At 46.4% G+C, this 24,880-nt stretch overlaps 1 protein-coding gene across 1 annotated transcript; it reads right to left on the reverse strand.

Annotated features, from left to right (window-relative positions):
• Window positions 1–4,941: 4,941 nt before the first annotated feature.
• On the reverse strand, window positions 4,942–24,253 carry LOC310688136 (uncharacterized protein). The gene is made up of 5 exons (XM_083464261.1): window positions 23,902–24,253; window positions 16,020–16,221; window positions 13,768–14,036; window positions 12,222–12,367; window positions 4,942–7,636 (listed from the first exon to the last, which is right to left on the reverse strand). Exons 1-5 carry the CDS (start codon window positions 24,011–24,013, stop codon window positions 5,201–5,203), a joined length of 3,165 nt encoding a protein of 1,054 aa, XP_083320387.1. The 5' UTR covers window positions 24,014–24,253; the 3' UTR covers window positions 4,942–5,200.
• Between the last annotated feature and the right edge of the window lie 627 nt (window positions 24,254–24,880).

The raw sequence follows: 24,880 nt of genomic DNA on the forward strand, positions 1-24,880 counted from the left end.
AAGCCAGAACAGCAAGAGGGATCGCTGCGCAGTGAAAGCAGCAATCCCTCTTGCTGTTCTGGCTTCTGGGATAGCTGTGCTGCCTGCACTCGCTCCATAAGACGCACACACATTTCCCCTTACTTTTTAGGAGGGAAAAAGTGAGTCTTATAGAGCAAAAAATACGGTAGTTTACTTAGAATTATTACTATGATTATTTGTTAAATTTGGATTAGAATAGAGCATGTGCAGTGTAGGGTTGGACTGGAACTGCGGGGTAAAAGGTAAAGGGACCCCTGACCATTGGGTTCAGTCATGACCAACTCTGGGGTTGCGGCACTCATCTTGCTTTATTGGCCGAGGGAACTGGCATACAGCTTCCGGGTCATGTGGCCAGCATGACTAAGATGCTTCTGGTGAACCAGAGCAGCGCACAGAAACGCCGTTTACCCTCCTGCCAGAGCGGTACCTATTGATCTACTTGCACTTTGACGTGCTTTCAAACTGCTAGGTTGGCAGGAGCAGGGACCGAGCAATAGGAGCTCACCCCGTCACGGGAATTCGAACCACCGACCTTCTAATCGGCAAGTCCTAGGCTCTGTGGTTTAACCCACAGCACCACCGGAACTGCGGGGACCTGGGTTCAAATCCTTCTTCAATCACGAAGCTTACTGGGTGCTTCCTAGAGCAATCTGCTGTCCCTCTTCTTAAACCACAGAGTTGCAGCGAGAATAAAATGTGGACTGTGCAGAGATTGCAGAAATCAGAAACCAGGAGGATCAAAATGTCAACGAAGAATGGGACAAATTTATATTATATTTGAAATACCATGGTAAACACCTGAACTCTTTGACAGGTTTTAAATGACTCTTGTAATGTTACACAGATTTTGGATACAATGGAGGATTGTAAATTAGATGGACTTATAATATCCAGTTAAAAAAAGTTACTTAAATAACCCACGGAGGGGAGGAGGAAAGTCTTGATATTCGGAAGAATCTTGTGTCATGTTTATTATTTGTGATTATGAGTGTGAATGAATTTGTAAAATCAAATAAAAAATTTAAAAAGAGAGAGAGAATAAAATTTAGAGGATCTGTTATGCATAAATGTGATCACGTGAGGGATACAAAATTTTGAAGTGGCTTATTTGTATATTTTGAATGACCTCATAACCAATTATATATTCACTAACAGTTATTAGCCAACGTGTTGCGTTTTCATTTTTGTAGATTGTTACATTTTGCAACACAGGGGTTTGTGTTTGTTCAGATTCTAGAAATTCAGCAGAGAGAAGCTTCAGTTGTTAAGCAAATAATGTCTTGTCTTATTCACACTTATCTCTTGTCCGACGCCTTCCAGGAGCATGTGTGTGCCCTTCCCCTGGGAGCTTTCCCCACAAAAACCTGCTCTTTAAAGCTGAATCGGAGCAAAAGTCAATTTAGGTTTCCCGTGGATTGCCGTTTGCTCCAATTGAGCTTTAGAGAGCAGATTTCTGTGGAGAAGGCTTCGGTGTGAAAAAAAGGGCACTTGGACACAGAGCTTTAAATTGTGGGCTGTGCCTGGAAAGAGCAGGGGAAAGGTTAGTGTGGATGAGCCCTCAGGTGGTGCACTTACTGTTGCGTTTACTCAAATATCTCACCTGCAAACGCAGGAGTACCGCATGCAGATAAATAGTGAAGTATACTGCTGTTAAGCACCATCAATGTACATGGTGCTCTTCAAAGTAATAGAAGGGTGGGTGGGGGAATACAGTAAGGGCTCATCCACACTCACCTTTTGCCTTGTGCTTTTTAGGTACAGGCAGCTGAGCTATCTATCTATCTATCGATTGATCGATCGATCGATCGATCGATCGATTGATTGCCTCAGCACTTTCTCCACAAAACTTGCTCTTTAATACTGAATTGGAACAAACAACAATTTGGGGTTTCTGTGAGTTGACATTCAGCAGTAAAGAGTGGGTTTCCGTGGGGAAAGCACGAAAAAAGTGATTAAGCACGACACTGTAAAGCACGGACCTGTGCCTTTAAGCAGTAGCCAGATCAAGCTTTGCTTTCCTGGCTGAGTTCCACAAAGAACTATCATTGCAAAGGGAGGCTGGAGAGATAGAAAAATCCCCTGGCAAATAGCCTGGTCCGTGCTGGATTTTTTAGTTCCCTGGATCCCTTAAACAGGATTACTGAGCAGTCAGAGCCATTGCCATATTCCCTTCACCTTGTTTGCTTTAACCACTTCTATATTTCTGCATTGATTGCTGTCCTTCTCCCCCCCCCCCCCATTACCAGTGCTGATAGTTTATTTGCAATTCTCCAAGACTGGATTGTGTCTACGTCAGCGAGTCCCCAGATGTTGTTGGACTACAACTCCCATCATCTCTGAGCTCTGGCTTTGCTAGCCAGGAGTGAGGGGAGTTGTAGTTCAACAACATCTGGGGATCCACAGGTTAAGAAAGGCTGGTCTACGTGATCCTGTGCCTTGGAGATTATGGCAGTTTGTGGTTGGGTCAGGCCCTGCAACCTGGAACCTCTTTGGTTAACGTGTGTGATCTTTGCTTTGACTTTTTTTTGCAATTAAACCATTTCCGTACAATTTGTAGTGTTCATTCATGTTTCTCCTGAATTTCCATTCATAAAATTGGCCGAGATTAATAACTTCTGCTAATTGCAGCCTTATCTGACTCTGCTGGTTTGCCAAGTCTCTGTCGTTCTCCGTTGCTTCTCAGTGGAGGCGATGCCTGCAGTTCTTTGCCTAATCCCTATAGGGGGAGCTGTTGCGTAAGGGGATTTAAAGTTTAAATGGCCCCTAGGGACTCAGCTACATTAGTCAAACTACAACATTATAAATGCGTTATAACACTGTGACACCAGTGTAGAACTGAAATCGCAACACAAAGATATTTTCCATTGTGAGCTTTACAACAATTTACCCCCAAGAGTGTTTTCAAAGTGTTCATGGTATCTCCCCTGCCAGGTAAGTATAATGATGGCTGACTGGGAACAGTTATGGACCACAGGTATGAAGTTTACGGCATGTAATGCCTTAAGAGAGAATATTATGAAAATGGTATACAGGTGGTACATGACCCCAGTCAAGCTTGCAAAAATATATCATTTGCCCAACAATAAATGCTGGAAATGTAAGGAAACTGAAGGTACATTCTTTCACCTTTGGTGGACGTGCCCAAGGATCAAGGCTTTCTGGGAAATGATACATAATGAACTGAAAAAGGTATTTAAATATACCTTCTTGAAGAAACCAGAGACCTTTCTCCTGGGTATAGTCGGCCAATTGGTGTTAAAGAAGGACAGAACTTTCTTTATGTATGCTACAGCAGCAGCAAGAATTCTCATTGCAAAGCACTGGAAGACACGAGATCTACCCACCTTGGAAGAATGGCAAATGCAACTAATAGACTATATGGAAATGGCGGAAATGACTGGCAGAATCCGAGACCAGGGAGAAGAGCTCGTGGAAGAAGATTGGAGGAAATTTAAAATTTATCTACAGAAACATTGTAAAATTTTTGAATGTTGATGACGTTGAAATGATCTGAAGGGGTTCTAGCAACAAGGTAAAATGTAAAATGGGATTGATAAGTTAAATTGGAGATGAATTTGCTGAACCAAATTTTAAAAAAGGGATACAAAAAAGGGAGGCGTGAGGAAGTCAGGAGAATAAGTTAACAAAAAGATGAGAATTTTAAAAAAGAGGGAGTTTTGTTTTTATGTCTTTTCTTTTCTTCTTTTTTCTCTTCCCTTTTGTGTTTAATGTCTGTATTTTTGTATTTTGTGATTCTGTATTATTCTGTTTTTGTATTTTTTTCTGAATCATTTTATTGATAAAACTTAATAAAATATTAATTTAAAAATAATAATAATCAAAGTGGGGTGTGTTTTTTTTACTGCGTAGATCTAGCCTAGATCTGGTTGGATCGCTGTCGGTGGTGTGTTTGGTTGCATATATTGGTGTGTGGGTGTATGTGTGAATACACTTATCTACATGCACCAAGGTTTCTGAATGTTAGTTGCTGGAAACCTCAGGAGAGGAGTGGGCCCTTGTGTTCATGTTCTGCCCATAGGCATCTGACTGGATGCCAGACCCTTTGGCCTGATCCAGTAGGCTATTCTTATGTTCTTGTGATCCTTTGGGGAGATAAAGCTGCAGGAGCTAGCAGGTCACTTCTTGCAGCCCGGTGGGCTGGATCTGGCCATCCTAGTGTAAATATTCATATCTGAGAAATGATTGGATTGGTTCTGCTAGAAAAGCCTAGCAGAGGGAATTAATTCAGAGATTCACTGCTGGGCTATCCAGCTCCGGCTTAGACTGGATAATATTAACCAAGTTGTTGTTTAAAAGAGATTTACGGAGCCATCGGATGGAAGCATACTTGGAAGTGCATCCCGGCAACAGTCAACTGAGCTTAACGAAAGGTCAATATGATTTCAACCTTAATGTTTGAAATTAAAAATAAATAAGCGCAGGCCAATTTAATTTCCCCTCCCTCTTTTTATAATCGGTTTTTGCCCACCATGTTCTGAACCAGAGTTACTGGAGCAATAGCTTTCTGTCCTCCAGTGGGAATAGAAGAGGCAGAATTCCTACACCGCCAGTTTTCCTCCAGTTGCCCGTAGTTCCTGAGGGTGAGGGAGGGCACTGGCAGGACCCGGAATCAGGTTCTCAGGCACATGCCAGACCTGCGTGTTTCCAAGCAAGCATGGTAGCATTTTGCTCCGACTGCTTCCCCTCTGGAATTAAGGCATTCCTGCGGCTGCAGCAGAGGGTGAGCCCACGTGGCAGATCTGTGCGTGGATTCTCAGTGATGTGGATGTTCCCTCACGTATCTCCTCCTCTTTTACTTTGAATTAACCACCTTGTAGTCCCAAGGCCACCAGCGACTTAAAGCAGGGCAGGTTTTGCACCCTGTGTGCCATCCCATTGCTCCTCCGTAAGTCCATATGAGTCCCGCTATCTGCTACGGACTGGCAATCAACTGATTTAATCGCATCCCTTCTCTTTGGTAATCTTGAAAATCCAAGGGAGCTTTGGGCCCTGGCATGTAAGGATGGAGGTCATGGTATCGAAGTGCAAATTACGGTATTTGGGAGACGGATGGCACTTACTGCTGCGTGGCCTTCTGAAGAACTGGCTAGTTGAGGACAGCCTGAGGGTCAGACAGACAAAGAGCTGTAGGCAGGTTGCACCCCATGTGTGGACTCTCTTATTTGGAAGGTTGCCAGCGTCGGCCTGGAGGAGCAGCTCGGGGAATGCGAATAGCATAGAATGCTGCAGAACGCTTGTAAGACTTGGGAGGGTCAGCAGCCACTTGAATGCTATATGGTGCCTCTGGGTTCTCAGCTGAACCTTCTGGGATATTTTGGGCCTCTGGAGGGATGTATGGAGGGTATGGATCAGTGTACGGGATCTCAGGGGGAGTGTAGGGGGCTTCCAGGGTGACAGGTGTCTCTGGGAGATTGTATGGAGGCTCCAGAGTGAGAGGTGTCTCTGGGGGGATATATGGGGGTTCTAGGGTGGCAGGTGGTTCCGGAGGAATATATGGGGGTTCTAGGGTGACAGGTGGCTCTGGCGGGGTGTATGGAGGCTCCAGAGTGAGAGGCGGCTCTGGAGGGGTATATGGGGGTTCTAGGGCCACAGGTGTCTCTGGCGGGGTGTATGGAGGTTCCAGAGTGAGAGGAAGCTCTGGAGGGGTGTATGGCGGTTCTAGGGCAACAGGTGTCTCTGGAGGGGTGTATGGGGGTTCTAGAGTGACAAGTGCCTCTGGTGGGGTGTATGGAGGCTCCAGAGTGGCAGGTGTCTCTGGAGGGGTGTATGGGGGTTCTAGAGTGACAAGTGCCTCTGGTGGGGTGTATGGAGGCTCCAGAGTGGCAGGTGTCTCTGGAGGGGTGTATGGGGGTTCTAGAGTGACAAATGCCTCTGGTGGGGTGTATGGAGGCTCCAGAGTGGCAGGTGTCTCTGGAGGTGTGTATGGGGGTTCTAGAGTGGCAGGTGTCTCTGGAGGAGTGTATGGGGGTTCTAGAGTGACTGATGTCTCTGGGGGAGTGTATGGAGGTTCTAGAGTGACTGATGTCTCTGGGGGAGTGTATGGAGGTTCTAGAGTGACTGATGTCTCTGAAGGAGTGTATGGGGGTTGTAGGGTGACCAGCGTCTCTGGAGGAGTGTATGGGGGTTCTAGGGTGACCGGTGTCTCTGACAGGGTATATGGAGGCTCCAGAGTGACCGGTTTGTCTTGAGGCATGTATGGAGCCTGCAAAATGACAGGGTTCTCTGGGGGGATGAATGGGGGTTCTATAGTGACTGGGTTCTCTGGCGGGGTGTATGGGCGATCCAGAATGGCAGTTGCCCCTGGGGGTGTTTCTTGGGGGATGTATGGAGGCTCCAGAGTGACTGATGTCTCTGGAGGAATATATGGAGGATCCAGAGCGAATGGTCTTTCTTGTGGGACATACTTGGACTCTGAGGAATTGGATGAGACACTGCCTTGTTTTGGAGAGATGTATTTGGGTGGTGGGGGAAGAAATGGAGGCTCTGGGGCAGTGTAAGGCTCCCCCAGAGGAATATAGGGGGGCTCCAGAGATGCAGTCACGTCAGGGGGGATGTAGGGGGCCTCTAGAGCCCTGGGCTGTATCTCTTTAGGAATACGTGGAGGAGCTAGAGGTTTGGGTGCTGTTTCTTGGGGGAAATAGGGTGCTTCCAGGGTGACAGTTCGTTCTGAAGGGACATATGGGGCTTCAATAGGGGGAGGTGTAATTATTGGGGGTATGAAAGGGGGCTCCACAAGGATGGTTGGCTCTGGATCTTTGTGCGGGGACCTCAAAGTTGCTTTGGGCCTTCGAGGACGGCGTTTGGTGGGATGTGTTGCGTGAGCACCATGGGCTTTTGGAGAAGCAGCTGTGGGCAGAGGGACTGTGAGCACCTGTGGGGTCTTTTTGGAGGCATCTGTGGGCAGAGGGACCGTGAGCACCTGTGGGGTCTTTTTGGAGGCATCTGTGGGCAGAGGGACCGTGAGCACCTGTGGGGTCTTTTTGGAGGCATCTGTGGGCAGAGGGACCGTGAGCACCTGTGGGGTCTTTTTGGAGGCATCTGTGGGCAGAGGGACCGTGAGCACCTGTGAGGATGTTTCAGAGGCATTTGTGGGCAGAGGAACTGTGAGTGCCTGTGGGGACTTTTTGGAGGCATCTGTGGGCAGAGGGACCGTGAGCACCTGTGAGGAAGTTTCAGAGGCATTTGTGGGCAGAGGAACTGTGAGCACCTGTGAGGAAGTTTCTGGAGCATCTGTGGGCAGAGGGACTGTGAGCACCTCTGGGGGGGTTTCAGGTGCTGTTGAAGGAGCGGTGGTGGACAGAGGACCAGTGGCCACCTTTGGGTTGGTTGCTGGCTCTTGTGTCATCAAGATGTCCTTTCTGTTAGGCAGGAGCGTTATTCCACCAGGTGACTTTCTCTTCTTCTTCTTCTTCTTGGGCTTCTGCCCTTTGGCTTCCACCATCTCCCCCAAGATCCATTCAAGGAAGTCTTTGGTAAAGGTGTAGATTCCTGGGTTGTTTGCCTGGGCACAGCCCTTTCCCCAGCTGGTGATGCCAATCACGTAATACGGGGAATCCTGGCTTGTCTTGCACATCAGGGGGCCCCCACTGTCACCCTGCAGAGAGAAGGAAGGAAGGAACTTAAGTGCTCTTTCAGGAAAGCAGGGTCCCCTCACACTTATGGTGTAGGTGCAAGTCTAAGCCCACCCAGCTGCCAGGACCAAAGACCACATAAACCTTCTTAGCTGCTACATGACACCACAGACTCACCCCCTGCCATTCATCTCATCATTGCTTGCCAAGAAATGCCCACCCATCTTGTGCTTCCGCCTGTGTTACCAGGAACACATTCACACTATTCATTTAAAGCACATGGCTTCCCTCAAGAATCCCAGGAACCATATGGCGGAAATGACTGGCAGAATCCGAGACCAGGGAGAAGAGTCGGTGGAAGAAGATTGGAAGAAATTTAAAGACTATTTACAGAAATATTGCAAAATTAATGAATGTTAGAATGATGTCAGAATGAAGCTAAGTGGTTTTAGCAGTAATGTTATAAAGGTGTATGTAAAAATGGATTGTTAATAGGTGAAAATTCAAAGTTATAATATATTAAGTTAAAGGAATAAGACAAAAACAAAGAGGGAAAGGAATTGCTGAATTAACTAACAGAACTGGAATACAAAAAAGGGAGGTGTGAGGAGGTCAGGGAAGTAAGGAAATGAAATGTAAGGCATGGAAAGATTTTTTAAAAAGTGTTTTTATCTTTTTTCTGTATTTTGTATTTTTTCCTTTTTATTTCTTTTTCTTTTTCCCCTCTTTTTATTTAAGTAATCTTTTCTTTGAAACTTTAATAAATATCATTTTTTAAAAAAAAGAATCCCGGGAACCATAACTTATCTTTCACAGAATTACAATTTCCAGCAAACTGCAGTTCCCAGGATTCTCTGGGGCAAGCCATGTACTTTAAATGGGCTTTAAATACATGGCGCTATCACTACATAATGAATAATACCGTGTCTGTTTCCATGCTGAATGTGAAGTTCCTTGGAACGTACCTTCAGGAAAAGAGCTGAGATTTGTCAGAATAGAGCAGACGCTCTCTCTAAATGCATTTGTTCGTAAAATTGATTATCAGAATTCATTAGTTCTGAGCTTCTTCTTTTTTGTAATTGTCTGTTTTAAAACTGTATTAATCTCCCTAATTTTTGCATATGCTGACATGAGATTTATGGTTTGGGAGAAAATGTCTGAATTGTATTTTCAGAAAATCGGTTCCCCATCTGAAAGTCAATGGTATGAGGCACAAATTCACTTTTGGAGTACCGATGACTACAGGGCTACAGTGTTTTCTCAACTAATCCCTTAGTTTGATTAACTTGGATGAGGAGGTCTGTCGGGGACTGGGCAGAAGAAGAATGGTGGAGACCACATCCCCAGTCTAACCCTTCCAGGAAGGGGGAAAGACAGTTTAGATTTACAACATGGGTTTGAGGGAGATCACAGCTCAGAAGCAGATGAGGGGGGAAGTTGGGAAATAATGGGAGAGGAGGAGGAGGAGGCAGAAGCGGAGCGGCAGCTAGCTGACATGGTGTTATCAGAAAGCTTCCCAGACCCTCCATCTCCCAGAACCCACCGAGCCTTGAAAGTAGGAGAGAAAAGAGCTCAAAGACAGAGGGCACATAACAGCACCCATAGAAGTGATGAATGAGGAAGTGGGAGAGACTGGAGGGGGGGTGTAGATTATCCAAAAGCCTCTCTCTGTAAATATTGAATAAAAAAGGACAGCTTTGGGAGTCACAGAGTCTGCGCATGTCCTGTTCACAGGATGTTTATGTTCTGATATTCCTTTCGTTTTTGCCAGTTGGTCAGAGATGCTGACACAGAACGGTCATGTTTTCTTTTGTTCTGTTCTACGCTAAATAAAGTCTGTAAATTATGCTCTTCTGCGGTGCAAGCTTTCGGCTGTGTTTCTGCTGATAAACATTGTGCACAAGCCTGGAATGTGGCTAGGAATTTCCAAAGGCTTCGTGCCGCTAACTGCTGGATCTGCCTGTCTACGGGAGATCGATGGACGTCCAGAACTCCGGCTGGGGCCATGATGGACTATATCTCCCTGGCAGTTTCCCAACAGAGGAGGCAGAAGCGGAGCGGCAGCTAGCTGACATGGTGTTATCAGAAAGCTTCCCAGACCCTCCATCTCCCAGAACCCACCGAGCCTTGAAAGTAGGAGAGAAAAGAGCTCAAAGACAGAGGGCACATAACAGCACCCATAGAAGTGACGAATGAGGAAGTGGGAGAGACTGGAGGGGGGGTGTAGATTATCCAAAAGCCTCTCTCTGTAAATATTGAATAAAAAAGGACAGTAAGAAACCTTCCCTTGACTTTATAGTTTCCTGGGCAACAGCTGAGACCCACCGACAACATCCTGACATGGTCTTGGAAAGAGCGAGAGAGACAGGAAAAAAGATTAACCCTGGGCTTATTCATGCTTTCTCTTGTCCTGCTGCTTCCCTCCTTCAGCCCCAGAAAAATGCTCTTTAGTGCTCAGTTGGAGCAAACAGCACTTCAGGCTTTCCCCATTGCCATTGGTTCCAATCTGTCACTAAAGAGCAGGTTTTCCCTGGGGCAAAAGGAAAACCGCTCAGATCTGTGTCTAGAAAGCACAAGTTGCTGGTGACCTGTGGAAGTCAGCTGGCAGCTCACCACACCTCGACCTCAGCTGTGCATGCGAAGCCCCAGCAGAGTCTTCAGAGATCTCCCACTCCCAGCAGAACAGTTTTTCCCCAGAGTCCCTAGTTTAGGGGAAAACTCCTCTTCCACACAGTTCATATCAACTGTTTATTATCTCCAGATGCAAGACAAAGCTAAATACTACTAGATTCAATTCATCTGGTCTCTGAAGTAAGCATACATATGTACAGACAGATCTGCTAACACTATCCCCATGGTAGCTTATGCTGGTGTGTAAAGCCCACAGCCTTCCCCTGACTCTCGCAGATTCAGTATCAGACCCTGACGGCAAACACGACAAGACACGGACGTGCAACAGGACAGGAGCATAATGAAAGCAATGCCCTACTATGCCCATTGGTCTACATTCCTGGACCAATGGGAGGGTGGAAGAATCGGCAAGTCATACACTCAACCTTGCAGGTGTTGCTTTGGTAACCCAGTACAACTGGCACACTTATCTCTGAACATCCAGACATGGGAAGATGTGCTAACTCAAGACATGAGCCCAAGCACTGTGGAATTTCACCCATGACGCCAACACGGATTGAGCGACAAACCACTCCGACACATGCTTTCTGGGCATGAGACAAGCAGAAGTATGGACGAGCCCAAATACAGAAGTGAGATGAGGGAAAGCAGGCCATGCAGACTCCATGCAGCAAGGCAGACAGAAAGCAGAGAGTAAGGTATTATTAGAGTGTGAGGCAGGAGTGGCGAACCTGTGGCCCTCCAGCTGCTGACGAATTGCAACTTGCATCAGCCATGGCCATTGGCCATTCTTGCTGGGGCTGATGGGCATTGTAGCTCAGCAATGTCTAGAGGGCCAGAGGTTCCCCACCCTTGGTGGAGGGGAAGAGGTGAGGAAGAGTGGTCTCAAGTTTTAGGTTCAAAGGGTGTCCACTGTGTGTGGGAGAGGGCACTGTTAGGATATAGTCCCATTCCACCTTTAGAACAGGCATGTGGAGTTGTTGTATGTCACATGTCTGTTTACTTCCAGCATAGTCTGCTAGGAACTTCCGTTGTATATAGCTTTTGCCTATGCTTTTTGCTTGGGCACGAAGGGAAGCAGACATGTTTTTCCTTTGTCCTGCTGCTGAATAATATGCTGTAAATATGCTTACATATGCCTCTGTCCGCTACTTCCGTTGCAAAGAGTTCTTATCTCTGTTGGCTTGTGTGCTCAGTCTCTAAAGGTCTCTGAGGCTTGAGTCGCAGTTTTGGATGCTGTTCAGAGAACCAGAGTTTGCCCAGCTGCTGGCCGAAGGGCTGGAGCCAGCTGGGAGCCTGCCAAATGCCCCCATCTCCCCAGACGCATCCCAACAGGCACTGCCCCAGTTGCCCAAAGCAAAAGGCGTTCCTTAGCTCAGCGACGGAGCATATGCTTTGCTCATCAAAGGTTCAATCCTGGGCAGCTTCAGTTAGTGTCAGGGACTGGGCAGAGGAGGAATGGTGGAGACCTCTTCCCCAGCCTGACCCTTCCAGAGAAGAAGGAGACAGTTCAGAATTACAACAGGGGTTTGAGGGAGGTCACAACTCAGAGGCAGATGAGGGGAAAAGCTGGGAAATAATAAGAGAGGAGGAGGAGGAGAGAAGAAGCACAGGGGAGTGACAGCTGATGGACTCAGTGTCTTTAGAAAGCATTCCAGACCCTCCCTCTCCCAAGACATGGCGGGCCTTGAAAGTAGGAGAGCAAAGAGCTCAAAGGCAGAGGACACTTTTCAGCACCAGTAGCGATGACTCATGAGGAAGTGGGAGAGATGGAGGGGGTGGAGACTCATGAGGAGCAACGCCATTATTCTGAGACGCCACATTCCCAAGTCTCTCTCTGTGGATATTGAATAAAAGCAGATGATAAGGAGTTTTCCTTGTCTTGTCCATCCTGGGGGTTCCTCTGCCGCCTGACAGTTAGAGGGATCTCAAGCAGCTGTGCTAAGGAAGACCTATCCCAGTAGTGGGATTCCTTACCTGGCAGCTGTCAATGCCCCCTTCCTCATATCCTGCACATATGGTGTGAGGACTCATGGCCCCATTGTACCACTGGCTGCTGTTGCATTTCTTGGTGTCCAGAATGTTGATTCTCGCCTCCTGAAGGATGTCTGATGTCTTCACACCTGTCAGGAAAGCCAGCAGATTAGGTTGGTTTCTGCTTTCCCCAAGCACTGCAATCCACAGCTCTTCCCTTCCCTAGCCACACACAAATGCACACACAATTTCCCTGCTGGAATATAGCTTGGCAAAACTACACGTTACATTAAATAGGTATTTGCTTCTGTGTGTGCAGTAGTTGTTGTTGTTAAAGTCGCAGGTTCAGGATCACACACACACAAATTAAAATATGCATTCAATGTAAAATGTAGCTTGGCAGAGGAAGAGGAAGAAACCAAAACAAGTTACATATACACACACACTCATTTTGTGTGCTACTCAAATCATTTGAGCACCTTAGGATATTTTTAAAGCTCCTGTAAGCAAAATGGAAGGAGGAAGGTGTGGGAGTTGCAGTTAAACATGCATGAGTGCTAGTTAGTGCATGAAGGGGTTAAGACCAGGTAGGTCACTCCCCCTTACCTCCGTGAGGGGGGAAGCGAATCTGCTTCTCTTTCTTTTGCTCACTCTCCTCTAGTTATGTAACTGACCAGTACGGACATTTCTGAACTTGTTCCAAAGTACAGACCGCACGCTTGAAACTATAATCTGTATTTTACACCCAGGACAATTCTTCCTCCTTGCTGCTGCATGGAATAATGCATGAACCAGACCTTTCAATTTAGTAAGTAAAGCTTTTAAACTTACTTAACAGGGTGTTGCCTGTTGCCTGTAGGCAAAATATCCCAATTTCTACGCTATTCTGGGGGTAACTCTGAGGGTGTTGTAAGCTCTGCTGGAGGCTCTCTCCTGCGGGAGAGTGTGCAAAGCCTCATGTTTTGAATCTAGGCACCTGGCCAATTTGTTTTAGTATTAATTACCCACATGTGGGTTGGATCTATTTTCCACTTCCAGAGAAGGAAGCACCAGAAAACAGCTACCTTTATGTGAAGGGGAAGCAGCCAGATTTCCATCTGACCTGAAATAAGCAAAATAAAAAATTCCTTCCAGTAGCACCTTAAAGACCAACTAAGTTAGTTCTTGGTATGAGCTTTCGTGTGCATGCACACTTCTTCAGATACACTGAAATAGAAGTTGCCAGATCCTTCTATATAGTGAGAAGGTGGGGAGGGGTGTTAACACACGAAAGCTCATACCAAGAACTAACTTAGTTGGTCTTTAAGGTGCTACTGGAAGGAATTTTTTATTTTGACTATGGCAGACCAACACGGCTACCTATCTACTACTGAAATAAGCCTTCATTAATTCCTGTTCTCCCAGATCTGAAGTTTGTGGGGACTGGATACCAGCCATCCACAGCAGCACCTCTATCTCCCCCTGCCCTGTGTGTTATCTTCACAGCTGCGTTTCCACCCCTACTTGAGCTGCCCCCAGTCCCTGCCTCCCTCTGCTCCCAGTCTCTCACTGTTCTGGGAGGTGGTGCCCCAACCACTGATGTGGCAGTCTGAGAAGCTGGTATCAGAGCCCATGGTGACAGGAGGCAGGCAGGCTGGCTGAACGTAGTCGCTAAATGTCACAGGTTTCTCGAGTTTTATCAGTGCAATGTCGTTGGCCTCCGTGCGCGGGTTGTAATCCTGGTGGAGGAGGACTTTGTGCACCGAGCGGATTTGCACATTGTCCGGCAACTTGGAAAGGTCTGTGGCACCCACCACAATCCTCCAGAGATTCAGTGAGCTGCAGGTAAAACAGAACATGGTTAGCGCGAGGCCCTCCGGAGTTCTTTTAAACAGAGTTCGCTCTGACTACTTCTGCAAAAATGGGGAAAAATAATAATTCCTGGACACCCTAATACTGATAAACATGTATACCTGAAGGAGCGTCTTCATCCCCATCATCCAGCCTGGACACTGAGGTCCAGCGCCAAGGGCCTTCTGGTGGTTCCCTCGCTGCAAAAAGTGAGGTGACAGGGAACCAGGCAGAGCGAACAGCCTCCCATCAGATGTCAAGGAAATAAACTACTATCTGACTTTTAGAAGACATCTGAAGGCAGCCATGTTTAGGGAAGTTTTTAATGTCTGACACTGTATTGTTTTTAATATTCGGTTGGAAGCTGCCCAGAGTGGCTGAGGAAACCCAGCCAGATGGGCAGGGTATAAATAATATATCATCATCATCATCATCAAGCTATGAGGCACAACAGGACTATTTACACCAATTCCAGCTTCATGCAGATGTTAACATGCCAGTCTTGTGGTTTTGTTGGTTGCTGGTACTGAGCAAATAGTAGAACTAACTGATGAGTCACACTGCACACATTTTTCTGGGACACTGCACTGGGCTGAAGTTACCTATAGATTCATGTTAATGTGCCTGTATACTTTTACAGTTAGTCCAAAATGGCGTGCCAGCATTCTGGATGGTCATTTAAATCACAAAGTACATGTATCAGAATAGCTGCTCCTCTTGTCCTTCTGAATGTCCCACCCCTGGGAATCAGCCAGGTATCAGAACCAGCCCCTGCACAAACAGCTTCTGAAGCAGGGAAGGGGTGACCCACTGCAGGGAAACACCTGATGTGCCGATGAGGCAACATAAAGTTTCTGAGACATGGCGAAAGGACAGGAGGAAGCGGACAGCTCCCACCAGTGTCCAGTTTCTAGCAAGCAGCTGAGTCTGCCTAGAATCTCTGCCCACTATTCTGTGGGATGTAATCCACTGGGAGCAGTCAAGTACAACATTCCTTGTTTTGCTAGAGTGGACATGCAGGGGATGTTGGTCCAGCCAGTCAAAACTTCCTGTTCCTCCTGGCCTGGAGCATCCTTCCTTGCATGTGACTAGTAGGTGTGCGTGACCTAACCTGTCCAGGTAAAAGGACAAGGCATGCTGCCACTCTCTCTCTCTTTTCCATCTTTCTTTCATCCTGCAAACTTCCTGGACTGAACTGCTGGCTGCCAGCCAAGCAGTCGCCCAGGTCATCTCCCTTATGGGGTAAACCTGTTTGTACATGTTTGTTTCTTTGTTTTTAATCTATTTAATCTTTTTTTTATATACAAACAACAACCGCAAATGACACATACAACAAAAACCATAATAACAATAATAACACAATTTGACAATTCAGATTTGAATACACTGATATACCTATGACTACACCTTTTTAACAATATTTTACCACCTCTCTCCCCTCCCCCTACTTCACACCACTAACATGTTTGTAACTTTAAGCCTAAGGCCTGCCTTCAGGGATCACACTGTGCTCTGCCTGATCGTGAATAAACTTTCTTTTCACTGCTTATGAATAAGACTGTGGTGCCTTTATTCTTTTAGGAGGGATTCAAGGGGACTTACCAGGAAAACATTAGAACACATTTCAATCTGGACAAGCCAGATGGAATTGTGTATTGTCTTAAGAAACTCACACGAGTTTGCAACTAGTTTTCTGCTGTGTAAAGGGGAATGCGCTCTGCTAAGTAAAGGAACTTGCTAGCTCAAGTTAGGAAGGATATTAATAAACAATATATCCTCTCCTGCCACCCTGAACATTCCCACATATTCTGACATGTTCTTGTGGATAGACAAAGGCACTCTGCACATGCTCAGAAGCACCACACATCTTCAGCCTGCGGCAGAAATCTTGCCTTGCCTTCCCACCTCGTGGACATTCTGCTTGTCCTCAGCAGGCCAGACGTCCATTTTCCTGCCATCTTTCATACTTGCCTTCTCTTAGTCTTGAAGCAGTGAGCTGCTGTGAGGACCCAGCGCTTGGAAAGGACGGATCCCCCGCACGAGTGCCGCGTTCCCTTGGAAGAGGGGATCTGGACGCTGACAAGCCAGGGCCACTCTCCAGCCAGGGCGTCAACACCACCCACAATTCTCATGCTGCCGCCGTGGATGGGGGCCAGGGGTCGTTTCCCGCAGTCTGGTGGGAAGGAAAGAACATTGGAGGTGTTTACTTCTGAATTGGAACAAACACCAGTCAGGTTTTCTGCGGACTGATGTCTATATCAGTTCCAAGAATTGAAAAGGTGATAACATCCCCCCAGAAACTGACTGGCAAGCGAAAAGGATAGAATATTTACAACTCGCAAAGATGACAGGGAGAAAAAGAGGAAATTCAATACAGAAAGTTAATAAATATTGGATAATATTTAAAGAATATCTTAAAAATTACTGTGACAATGTTAACCTCCTGACCGACTTAGAATGAATCTTTAAATATAGAGAAAGTTCATAGCAAAAATTCTTCTGATAAAAAATGGGAAAGTAAAATAATAACAATGAAATGTGTATAGATAAACAAAATGTAAAATAGCACAATGAGAACAATCGGAAGTTAGTGTCTATGGTGTGTCTATGTAGTGGTGTGTATTGTATGTATTGTCTAAGTTGTATGTAAACTGATATATAATAAAGGTGATTTAAAAAGAAAAGAAAAGAAACTTCTCAGTATGCAAGGACGTTTGATTCTGAGGTCTCAGCTCCTGTTTTCGGCAGTCAGTGGTGCCATCGTGTGGCCAGCTTGTGCAAAGGCAGCTTGAATACCCACAAAGAGGGACATTCTGGCATCAGAAAGCCTGAGCTTCATAGGATAGCGCAGTTCTTTGTTGTTGTTTAGTCGTTTAGGTGTGTCCGACTCTTCGTGACTCCATGGACCAGAGCTCGCCAGGCACTTCTGTTTTCCACTGCCTCCCGCAGTTTGGTCAAACTCATGCTGGTAGCTTTGAGAACACCATCCAACCATCTCATTCTCTGTCATCCCCTTCTCCTTGTGCCCTCCATCTTTCCCAACATCCGGGTCTTTTCCAGGGAGTCTTCTCTTCTCATGAGGTGGCCAAAGTCTTGGAGCCTCAGCTTCACGATCTGTCCTTCCAGTGATCACTCAGGGCTGATTTCCTTCAGAATGGAGAGGTTTGATCTTCTTGCAGTCCATGGGACTCTCAAGAGTCTCCTCCAGCACCATAATTCAAAAGCATCAATTCTTCGGCGATCAGCCTTCTTTATGGTCCAGCTCTCACTTCCATACATCACTACTGGGAAAACCATAGCTTGAACTATAAGGACCTTTGTTGGCAAAGTGATGTCTCTACTTTTTAAGATGCTGTCTAAGTTTGTCATTGCTTTTCTCCCAAGAAGCAGGCGTCTTTTAATTTCGTGGCTACGTTCACCATCTGCAGTGATCATGGAGTGATCAAGAAAGTAAAATCTCTCACTGCCTCCACTTCTTCCCCTTCTATTTGCCAGGAGGTGATGGGACCAGTTGCCATGGTCTTTGTTTTTTTGATGTTGAGCTTCAGACCATATTTTGCACTCTCCTCTTTCACCCTCATTAAAAGATTCTTTAATTCCTCCTCACTTTCTGTCATCAAGGTTGTGTCATCTGCATATCTGAGGTTGTTGATATTTCTTCCGGCGACCTTAATTCCAGCTTGGGATTCATCCAGCGCAGCCTTTCGCATGATGAATTCTGCATATAAGTTAAATAAGCAGGGAGACAATATACAGCCTTGTCGCACTCCTTTCCCAATTTTCAACCAATCAGTTGTTCCATATCCAGTTCTAACTGTAGCTTCTTGTCCCACATAGAGATTTCTCAGGAGACAGATGAGGTGATCAGGCACTCCCATTTCTTTAAGAACTTGCCATAGTTTGCTGTGGTCGACACAGTCAAAGGCGTTTGCATAGTCAATGAAGCAGAAGTAGATGTCTTTCTGGAACTCTCTAGCTTTCTCCATAATCCAGCGCATGCTTGCAATTTGGTCTCTGGTTCCTCTGCCTCTTCTAAATCCAGCTTGCACTTCTGGGAGTTCTCGGTCCACATACTGCTTGAGCCTTCCTTGTAGCATTTTAAGCATAACCTTGCTAGCGTGTGAAATGAGCGCAATTGTGCAGTAGTTGGAGCATTCTTTGGCACTGCCCTTCTTTGGGATTGGGATGTAGACTGATCTTCTCCAATCCTCTGGCCACTGCTGAGTTTTCCAAACTTGCTGGCATATTGAGCGTAGCACCTTAATGGCATCATCTTTTAAAATTTGAAATAGTTCAGCTGGAATATCATCACTTCCACTGGCCTTGTTATTAGCAGTGCTTTCTAAGGCCCATTTGACTTCACTCTCCAGGATGTCTGACTCAAGGTCAGCAACCACACTACCTGGGGTGTACGAAACATCCATATCCTTCTGGTATAATTCCTCTGTGTATTCTTGCCACCCCTTCTTGATGTCTTCTGCTTCTGTTAGGTCCTTACCAGTTTTGTCCTTTATTATGGTAATCTTTGTACGAAATGTTCCTTTCATATCTCCAATTTTCTTGAACAGATCTCTGGTTCTTCCCATTCTGTTGTTTTCCTCTATTTCTTTGCATTGCTTGTTTAAGAAGGCCTTCTTGTCTCTCCTTGCTATTTTTTGGAAATCTGCATTCAATTTCCTGTATCTTTCACTGTCTCTCTCACATTTTGCTTGTCTTCTCTCCCTTGCTATTTGTAAGGCCTCGTTGGACAGCCACTTTGCTTTCTTGCATTTATTTTTCATTGGGATGGTTTTCGTTGCTGCCTCCTGTATAATGTTATGAGCCTCCATCCATAGTTCTTCAGGCACTCTGTCCAGAAAATCTAAATCCTTAAACCTGTTCCTCACCTCCACTGTGTATTCATAAGGGAGTTGGTTTAGATTGTATCTTACTGGCCCAGTGGTTTTTCCTACTTTCTTCAGTTTAAGCTTGAATTTTGCTGTAAGAAGCTGATGATCTGAGCCACAGTCAGCTCCAGGTCTTGTTTTTGCTGACTGTATAGAGCTTCTCCATCTTTGGCTGCAGAGAATATAATCAATCTGATTTCGATGCTGCCCATCTGGTGATGTCCATGTGTAGAGTCGTCTCTTGTGTTGTTGGAAAAGCGTGTTTGTGATGACCAGCTTGTTCTCTTGACAGAACTCTATTAGCCTTTGCCCTGCTTCATTTTGATCTCCAAGGCCAAACTTGCCAGTTGTTCCTTTTATCTCTTGATTCCCTACTTTAGCATTCCAATCCCCTATAATGAGAAGAACATCCTTCTTTGGTGTCACTTCTATAAGGTCTTGTAAGTCTTCATAGAATTGGTCAATTTCAGTTTCTTCAGCACCAGTAGTTGGTGCATAAACTTGGATTACTGTGATGTTAAAAGGTCTGCCTTGGATTCGTATCGAGATCATTCTATCATTTTTGAGATTGCATCCCAGTACAGCTTTCTCCACTCTTTTGTTGACTATGAGGGCCACTCCATTTCTTTTACGGGATTCTTGCCCACAGTAGTAGATGTGATGGTCATCCGAACTGAATTCGCCCAGTCCCGTCCATTTTAGTTCACTGATGCCCAAAATGTTAATATTTATTCTTGCCATCTCATTTTTGACCTCATCCAACTTACCCAGGTTCATGGTTCTTACATTCCAGGTTCCTATGCAATATTTTTCTTTACAGCATTGGACTTTCCTTTCGCTTCCAGGCATATCCACAACTGAGCGTCCTTTCGGCTTTGGCCCAGCCGCTTCATCAGCTCTGGATCTACTTGTACTTGTCCTCCGCTCTTCCTCAGTAGCATGTTGGATGCCTTCCGACCTGAGGGGCTCATCTTCCAGCGTCATAACTTTAAATGCCTGTTGTCTTTGTCCATGGAGTTTTCTTGGCAGGGATACTGGAGTGGCTTGCCGGTTCCTCCTCCAGGTGGATCACGTTTGGTCAAAACTCTCCACTATGACCTGTTCATCTTGGGTGCCCTGCTCGGCATAGTTCATAGCTTCTCTGAGTTCTTCAAGCCCCTTCGCCACGGCAAGGCAGTGATCCATGAAGGGGAGCGCAGTTCTTTACTTCTAGGGAAAATGGTGCTGGTACTACGAGCCCTTCAGTACCTACGGGGGGGGGAGCACTGGGAGAGAGGACACTTACGTATGTATCATAGGGTGGGGCTCTATGATGTCATGGGCCTGCCAACTTTCAAAAGACAACCCAATATCAGAGCAAGGCTGAAGGATGGAACTGTTAGAATTCCTGATCTATGATTGCAGTCATGGGATTTTTGTCTATCACATGACGGTGTATGTTTTGACTCCACAAAGTGGGAAATGACGAAGACAGGATGTTTGTGTTATTGTGTTCCAATGAAGAGGGACTATTGTCCTTTGTTCTTTTTCTCTTTGCTGTCTGATGCTAGAGAGAGAGGGAGCCATGTTGCAGTGCTCCGTGTGTGTTGATATGTAAATAAAGTAGATTAGCCTAAACGCTGAGTCGCTGAGGTCTGTTACGCAAAGCTGCGAAGACTTGCAGATCCCTAAGCATGCCAATGTCTGTTGGCATCGGTCGCAGTGATGTTCGGGCTGAAGAAAGCTTTTGAAGCTCCCTAATGATCGACCAGGAGGGAGAGAACATGCCAGTCGGGCATATTTCTTTGCCAGGGTCCTACTCGAGTGTAGGCTGAACTCCTGGCAGGAACTTGTCAGTCAAGGTGCAGAATTACAGAATTGACCTTGAAGGGCAATTGGGAAAGGAGAAAGGGTGTGTGTGTGTGTGTGTACGTGTTTTCATTTCGGTTGTTGCTGATTTTTTGTTTCCTCCTGGAACGTTTTTGTGGAAACAGAGGTTGGGGGAACTCTTCTGCAAATGTTTCCTCTTTCACAACGATGTGTGCTGTGGCTTCTAAAGTGGCGTTTTAAAATAGTACAGCTACAAACCTTAAAGGTCAACGTTTCAAAGATGCAGTTCAGAGATGAGGCTCATTCTTTGCAAATGAAAGGTCTAGGTTGAGTCTCTAGCAGCGGGGAAGCATATGCCCATACTGCCCAGGGTGGGCGCACTCCCGAAGGGGGCGTGGCATGGAGGGTGCCCTCCCAGGCATGGGATAGCCGCTCGGGTGCCTGGAGTGGCGCATGCAACCTGCAGCCGGGGGAGGAGCAAGCCATCCATGGCGGACATTTGGCGCTCCACCCACGACTCCCAAGCCTCCCCCAAGCTGTCAAAATGAAGGGGGAAGGGGGGGCAACGCCACTGGCAAAATGGCACAGCTCTCCCCTTACCCCGATGGCTCGGGGTAGGTTTGGGAGTCACAGGCAGGAGGCACGTTGAATGTCGCCCCCCTCAGTGAGGGCACCTGGGGCGGACCGCCCCCACCGCTCCCCTTCCTAAGCCCCTGGTCTCTAGCATGCCCAGGTAGGGCTGGCAAGGCCCCCTTTTGAAGCCATGAAAATACACCTGAAACAAATGGACCAGCTGTCTCACTCAGCCTAAGCACTCATCTTCTGCTTGTCCCATGATCTTTTCCGTTTGTCTCATGTTTTCTAGGGCTCTGAGAGGTTTTTCTTCCATCTCGCCACTTCCCCTGGGAAAATTCGCTGTCTACCACTGAATCAGAGCAAATTTCCATCCTCAGTAAACCCAATTAGCATTTTTTCCCCCCTGATTCAGCAGTAAACCACAGGTTTTCCTGGGGAAAGAGACAGTACAAGAGAAAAACTATGGACCCATGCCTAAAAATCGTGGGACAAGTGTGGATGAGCTCTAAGGCAGTAGCCTGTGTTTCTATGGTCTGTGTGTGTGGTTTGGAAGCTGCACGGTCAGGGAAGAAACAATGCTGTCCAGGGTTGTAAAGACTGCGGAGAGAATAATTGGGTGCACTCTTCCCACCTTGGATCAAATCTACGCTTCCAGGTGCCATAAGAAAGCGGCAGAGACAGCGCATGATAGTGCAGAATAGTGATCTCTTTCAGCTTCTGCCTTCTGGAAGAAGGTACAGGGTTATAAAGACTAGGACTAGCCGCCTGAGAAACAGTTTCTATCCAAATGCAATTTTGGTTTTAAACGCAGTGTAAGGAGTCTCTATGGGAGTATATTGTATTTTAAAAATGGGGTATCAGAGTTTTTAGGGGGCTAACCAGGTTGGGATAGCTGGAATAGCAGGCTTGTTGGTTTTGAATGTCTTATGTAGATTTTTATTTTATTTTTTTGGTTTTGAATGTCTTATGTAGATTTTTTTCCCCAATTTCATTGTTCTGTTTGGGACAATGACAATAAAGATTATCATATCGTATCATATTGTATCGTATAAAAGAAATAATTTTAGACTAGCTGATAGTCCTGAGCTTTAAATTGCTGTCCTGAGAATGCCGCCCCCCACCCACCGCAAACTGAGACCTGACAAGAGACCTTATCCATCAAGGGGATATCTGGCAGGGCCCCTAAAATAGAGAGAGAGACAAACCGGTTGCAAGAGGCAGATTCAAACAGTTGCTAGCATTTGCATCCCCAAAAGCAGATAACTAATTGTAGCCTGGAATGATGTGTGTTGACTCCAAGTAAGAAGGACCACCAGGTTCCATGGGACTTACTTCATAGCAGTCATAAGCCAAGGGGAATTGGGACCTGGAACTGTGTGTGGGTTTGTCTTCACTTCTGTTTCTCTTGGACCTAGTAAGGATGGTTCTGAAATGGTTTCTGCTTGCCCCATGCTTTCTAGCCATGAGTCTGGGCGGTTTTCAATTTCCCCGCCACTTTCCCCAGGAAAATTTGCTCTTTACTGCTGATTTGGAACAAATGTCAAGCCACAGGAAACCCAATTGATGTTTGGTTCAATTCAGAGGTAAAGAGCAAGTTTTCCCTGGGGAAAGTGGCGAGACAAGCAGAAGTTTGGATGAGCCCTCAGTCTAGTAAAAACTTCATTCCTTCTGCCTCATCTTAGGATGGGAACGATGCAGAGAGCACCACCATCATATTCTTTGCAAGAAACATCCTCTCCCCCCCTTCACATTTATTTTTTGTTCCCTCAACATCTAGCTTGGGAAGGGCCTCCTGCGGCACTTAAAGGTGCTTTGTGAGTTTGGGTTGGTCTTAATAAAAGATCTGTTCTCCATCTTGGGGCGAATCTACGGCAATTTCTATCAGACGAAAGGTATTCAGGATAGTATTGTCCCTTAACACATATTAATCATTTCTCCAAACTCTCAGGGTGATAGTGAGAGTGGTTTGCGTTCACTTCTCCAATATATAGACATTTCTACAGCTACCTACTTAGCAGAACACTAAGCGCTCCAAGTGTCGACTGAGACAGTGCGAAATGAATTCTTGCTTCAACACCAATTTTTAGGCCAGGAGGGCCGTTTGAATCCTGGGGTTTCCAGCTCACAGCAAACAGAGAATCAGGTCCTAAAGCAGGCACCATGAAAATATTCCACCAGGTATGTTGAAGAGCTGGTTGGATGCCCTGACTTTCAACATCTGCCTGCGCCAAAGCCTCAGACACAGGGCAAAAATTATCAGGACTCTGTAATGGGTGGAACGAGAGACTCTCTTATGTTGAGCCTCCTTAACCAGACTTGTCTCAGGAGCCCAGAAGATGACTATCATTTTGCTTTTCTCTTCTGCCCTAGTTAATCTGAATAAAACACAGCTACAATTCACCTCTCATGGATCACAGCCAGCTCCAAAAATGGGTGGGGCTGGCTTCATTAAGATCTGGGTTGTGTTTTGGTGGGAACATGCCTAAAGAGAACGGCTGAGTGAGAGCTCTAGGGTGGGCCTGGTCAAAGGCACAACGAGATAAAGGTCTCACCCCCAGCCACAGACGCCAAGCCCCACTTACCTGCTGGATCATATCCATGTGTCCCCAACAACCTCAGCAAGGCCACGACCCCCAGAAGCAGCCCAGCTGGGACTCCCTTTATGAGCTGCGGTTCCTGGTAGCGGTTCCACATCGTTTGGCCTCAGCAGCAAGATGTCGACTTTGGTGGGTTCTCCTTCTGTGTTGCTAGGAGACAGAGCCTGGCCATGTCCACCGAGGAAGGGGGTGGGATGAACAGGTCACCCATCCCCTATGGACCAGACACAGGGTAGCACCACCTCCAAGGAAAGAGTCTCCAGGAAGCAGGCAGAACCTCTTTGCTGGCAGTAGAGCACTGGGCGTTACAGTGTCTCCAAAGAACTTCTGGAGGAGGTCTGGTCATCATGGCTGGGCTGTGGAACCTCTACACAATAGACCTTCTGGAAGCCTGCAATCTTCTGGAAGCCCAGCAAGGCCTTTCTGTTTGGTCTGATCTGAGCAGCAGATGTTGGGACTCAATCCACAGCCTGCCCAATTTCACAAATAACCACAGGAAGGATGCTCACAGAGAAACCCATAGAGCTATGGAAACATCACAGGGGCTGTTGAGAACAACTCAACTTTGATCCACCTCAGCCTGCAAGACACCTTGGGGCCAGGCTGGCAAATGCCTCCACATCACCAAGAGACCTTTGGCCAAGTGGTGAGGCTGAAATCGGTTTCCCAATTCCTTCTCTGACATTTCTTGTGCCCAAAGGTTCTTCTTCCAGGCAGAGTTGAGATGACCAAATGTCATATCCACTTTCCTTAGCTAGCTAGTTATTTTTCTAAAACTGATTACAGTGGTACCTCGTGTTATGGAAGAGATCCATTCTGGAGGCCCATCCGTAATGTGAAATGCCTGCAACTTGAAGCGCCGTGTTTGTGCAGGCGCGTGGCGCGATTTGGCGCTTCTGCGCATACACAAAGCATGATTTAGCACTTCTGTGCATGAGCGAGTGGCAAAACCCGGAAGTCACCT

The sequence above is a fragment of the Podarcis liolepis genome (assembly GCF_965112155.1).
Source record: "Podarcis liolepis genome assembly, chromosome: 10".
Classification (NCBI taxonomy): Eukaryota; Metazoa; Chordata; class Lepidosauria; order Squamata; family Lacertidae; genus Podarcis; species Podarcis liolepis.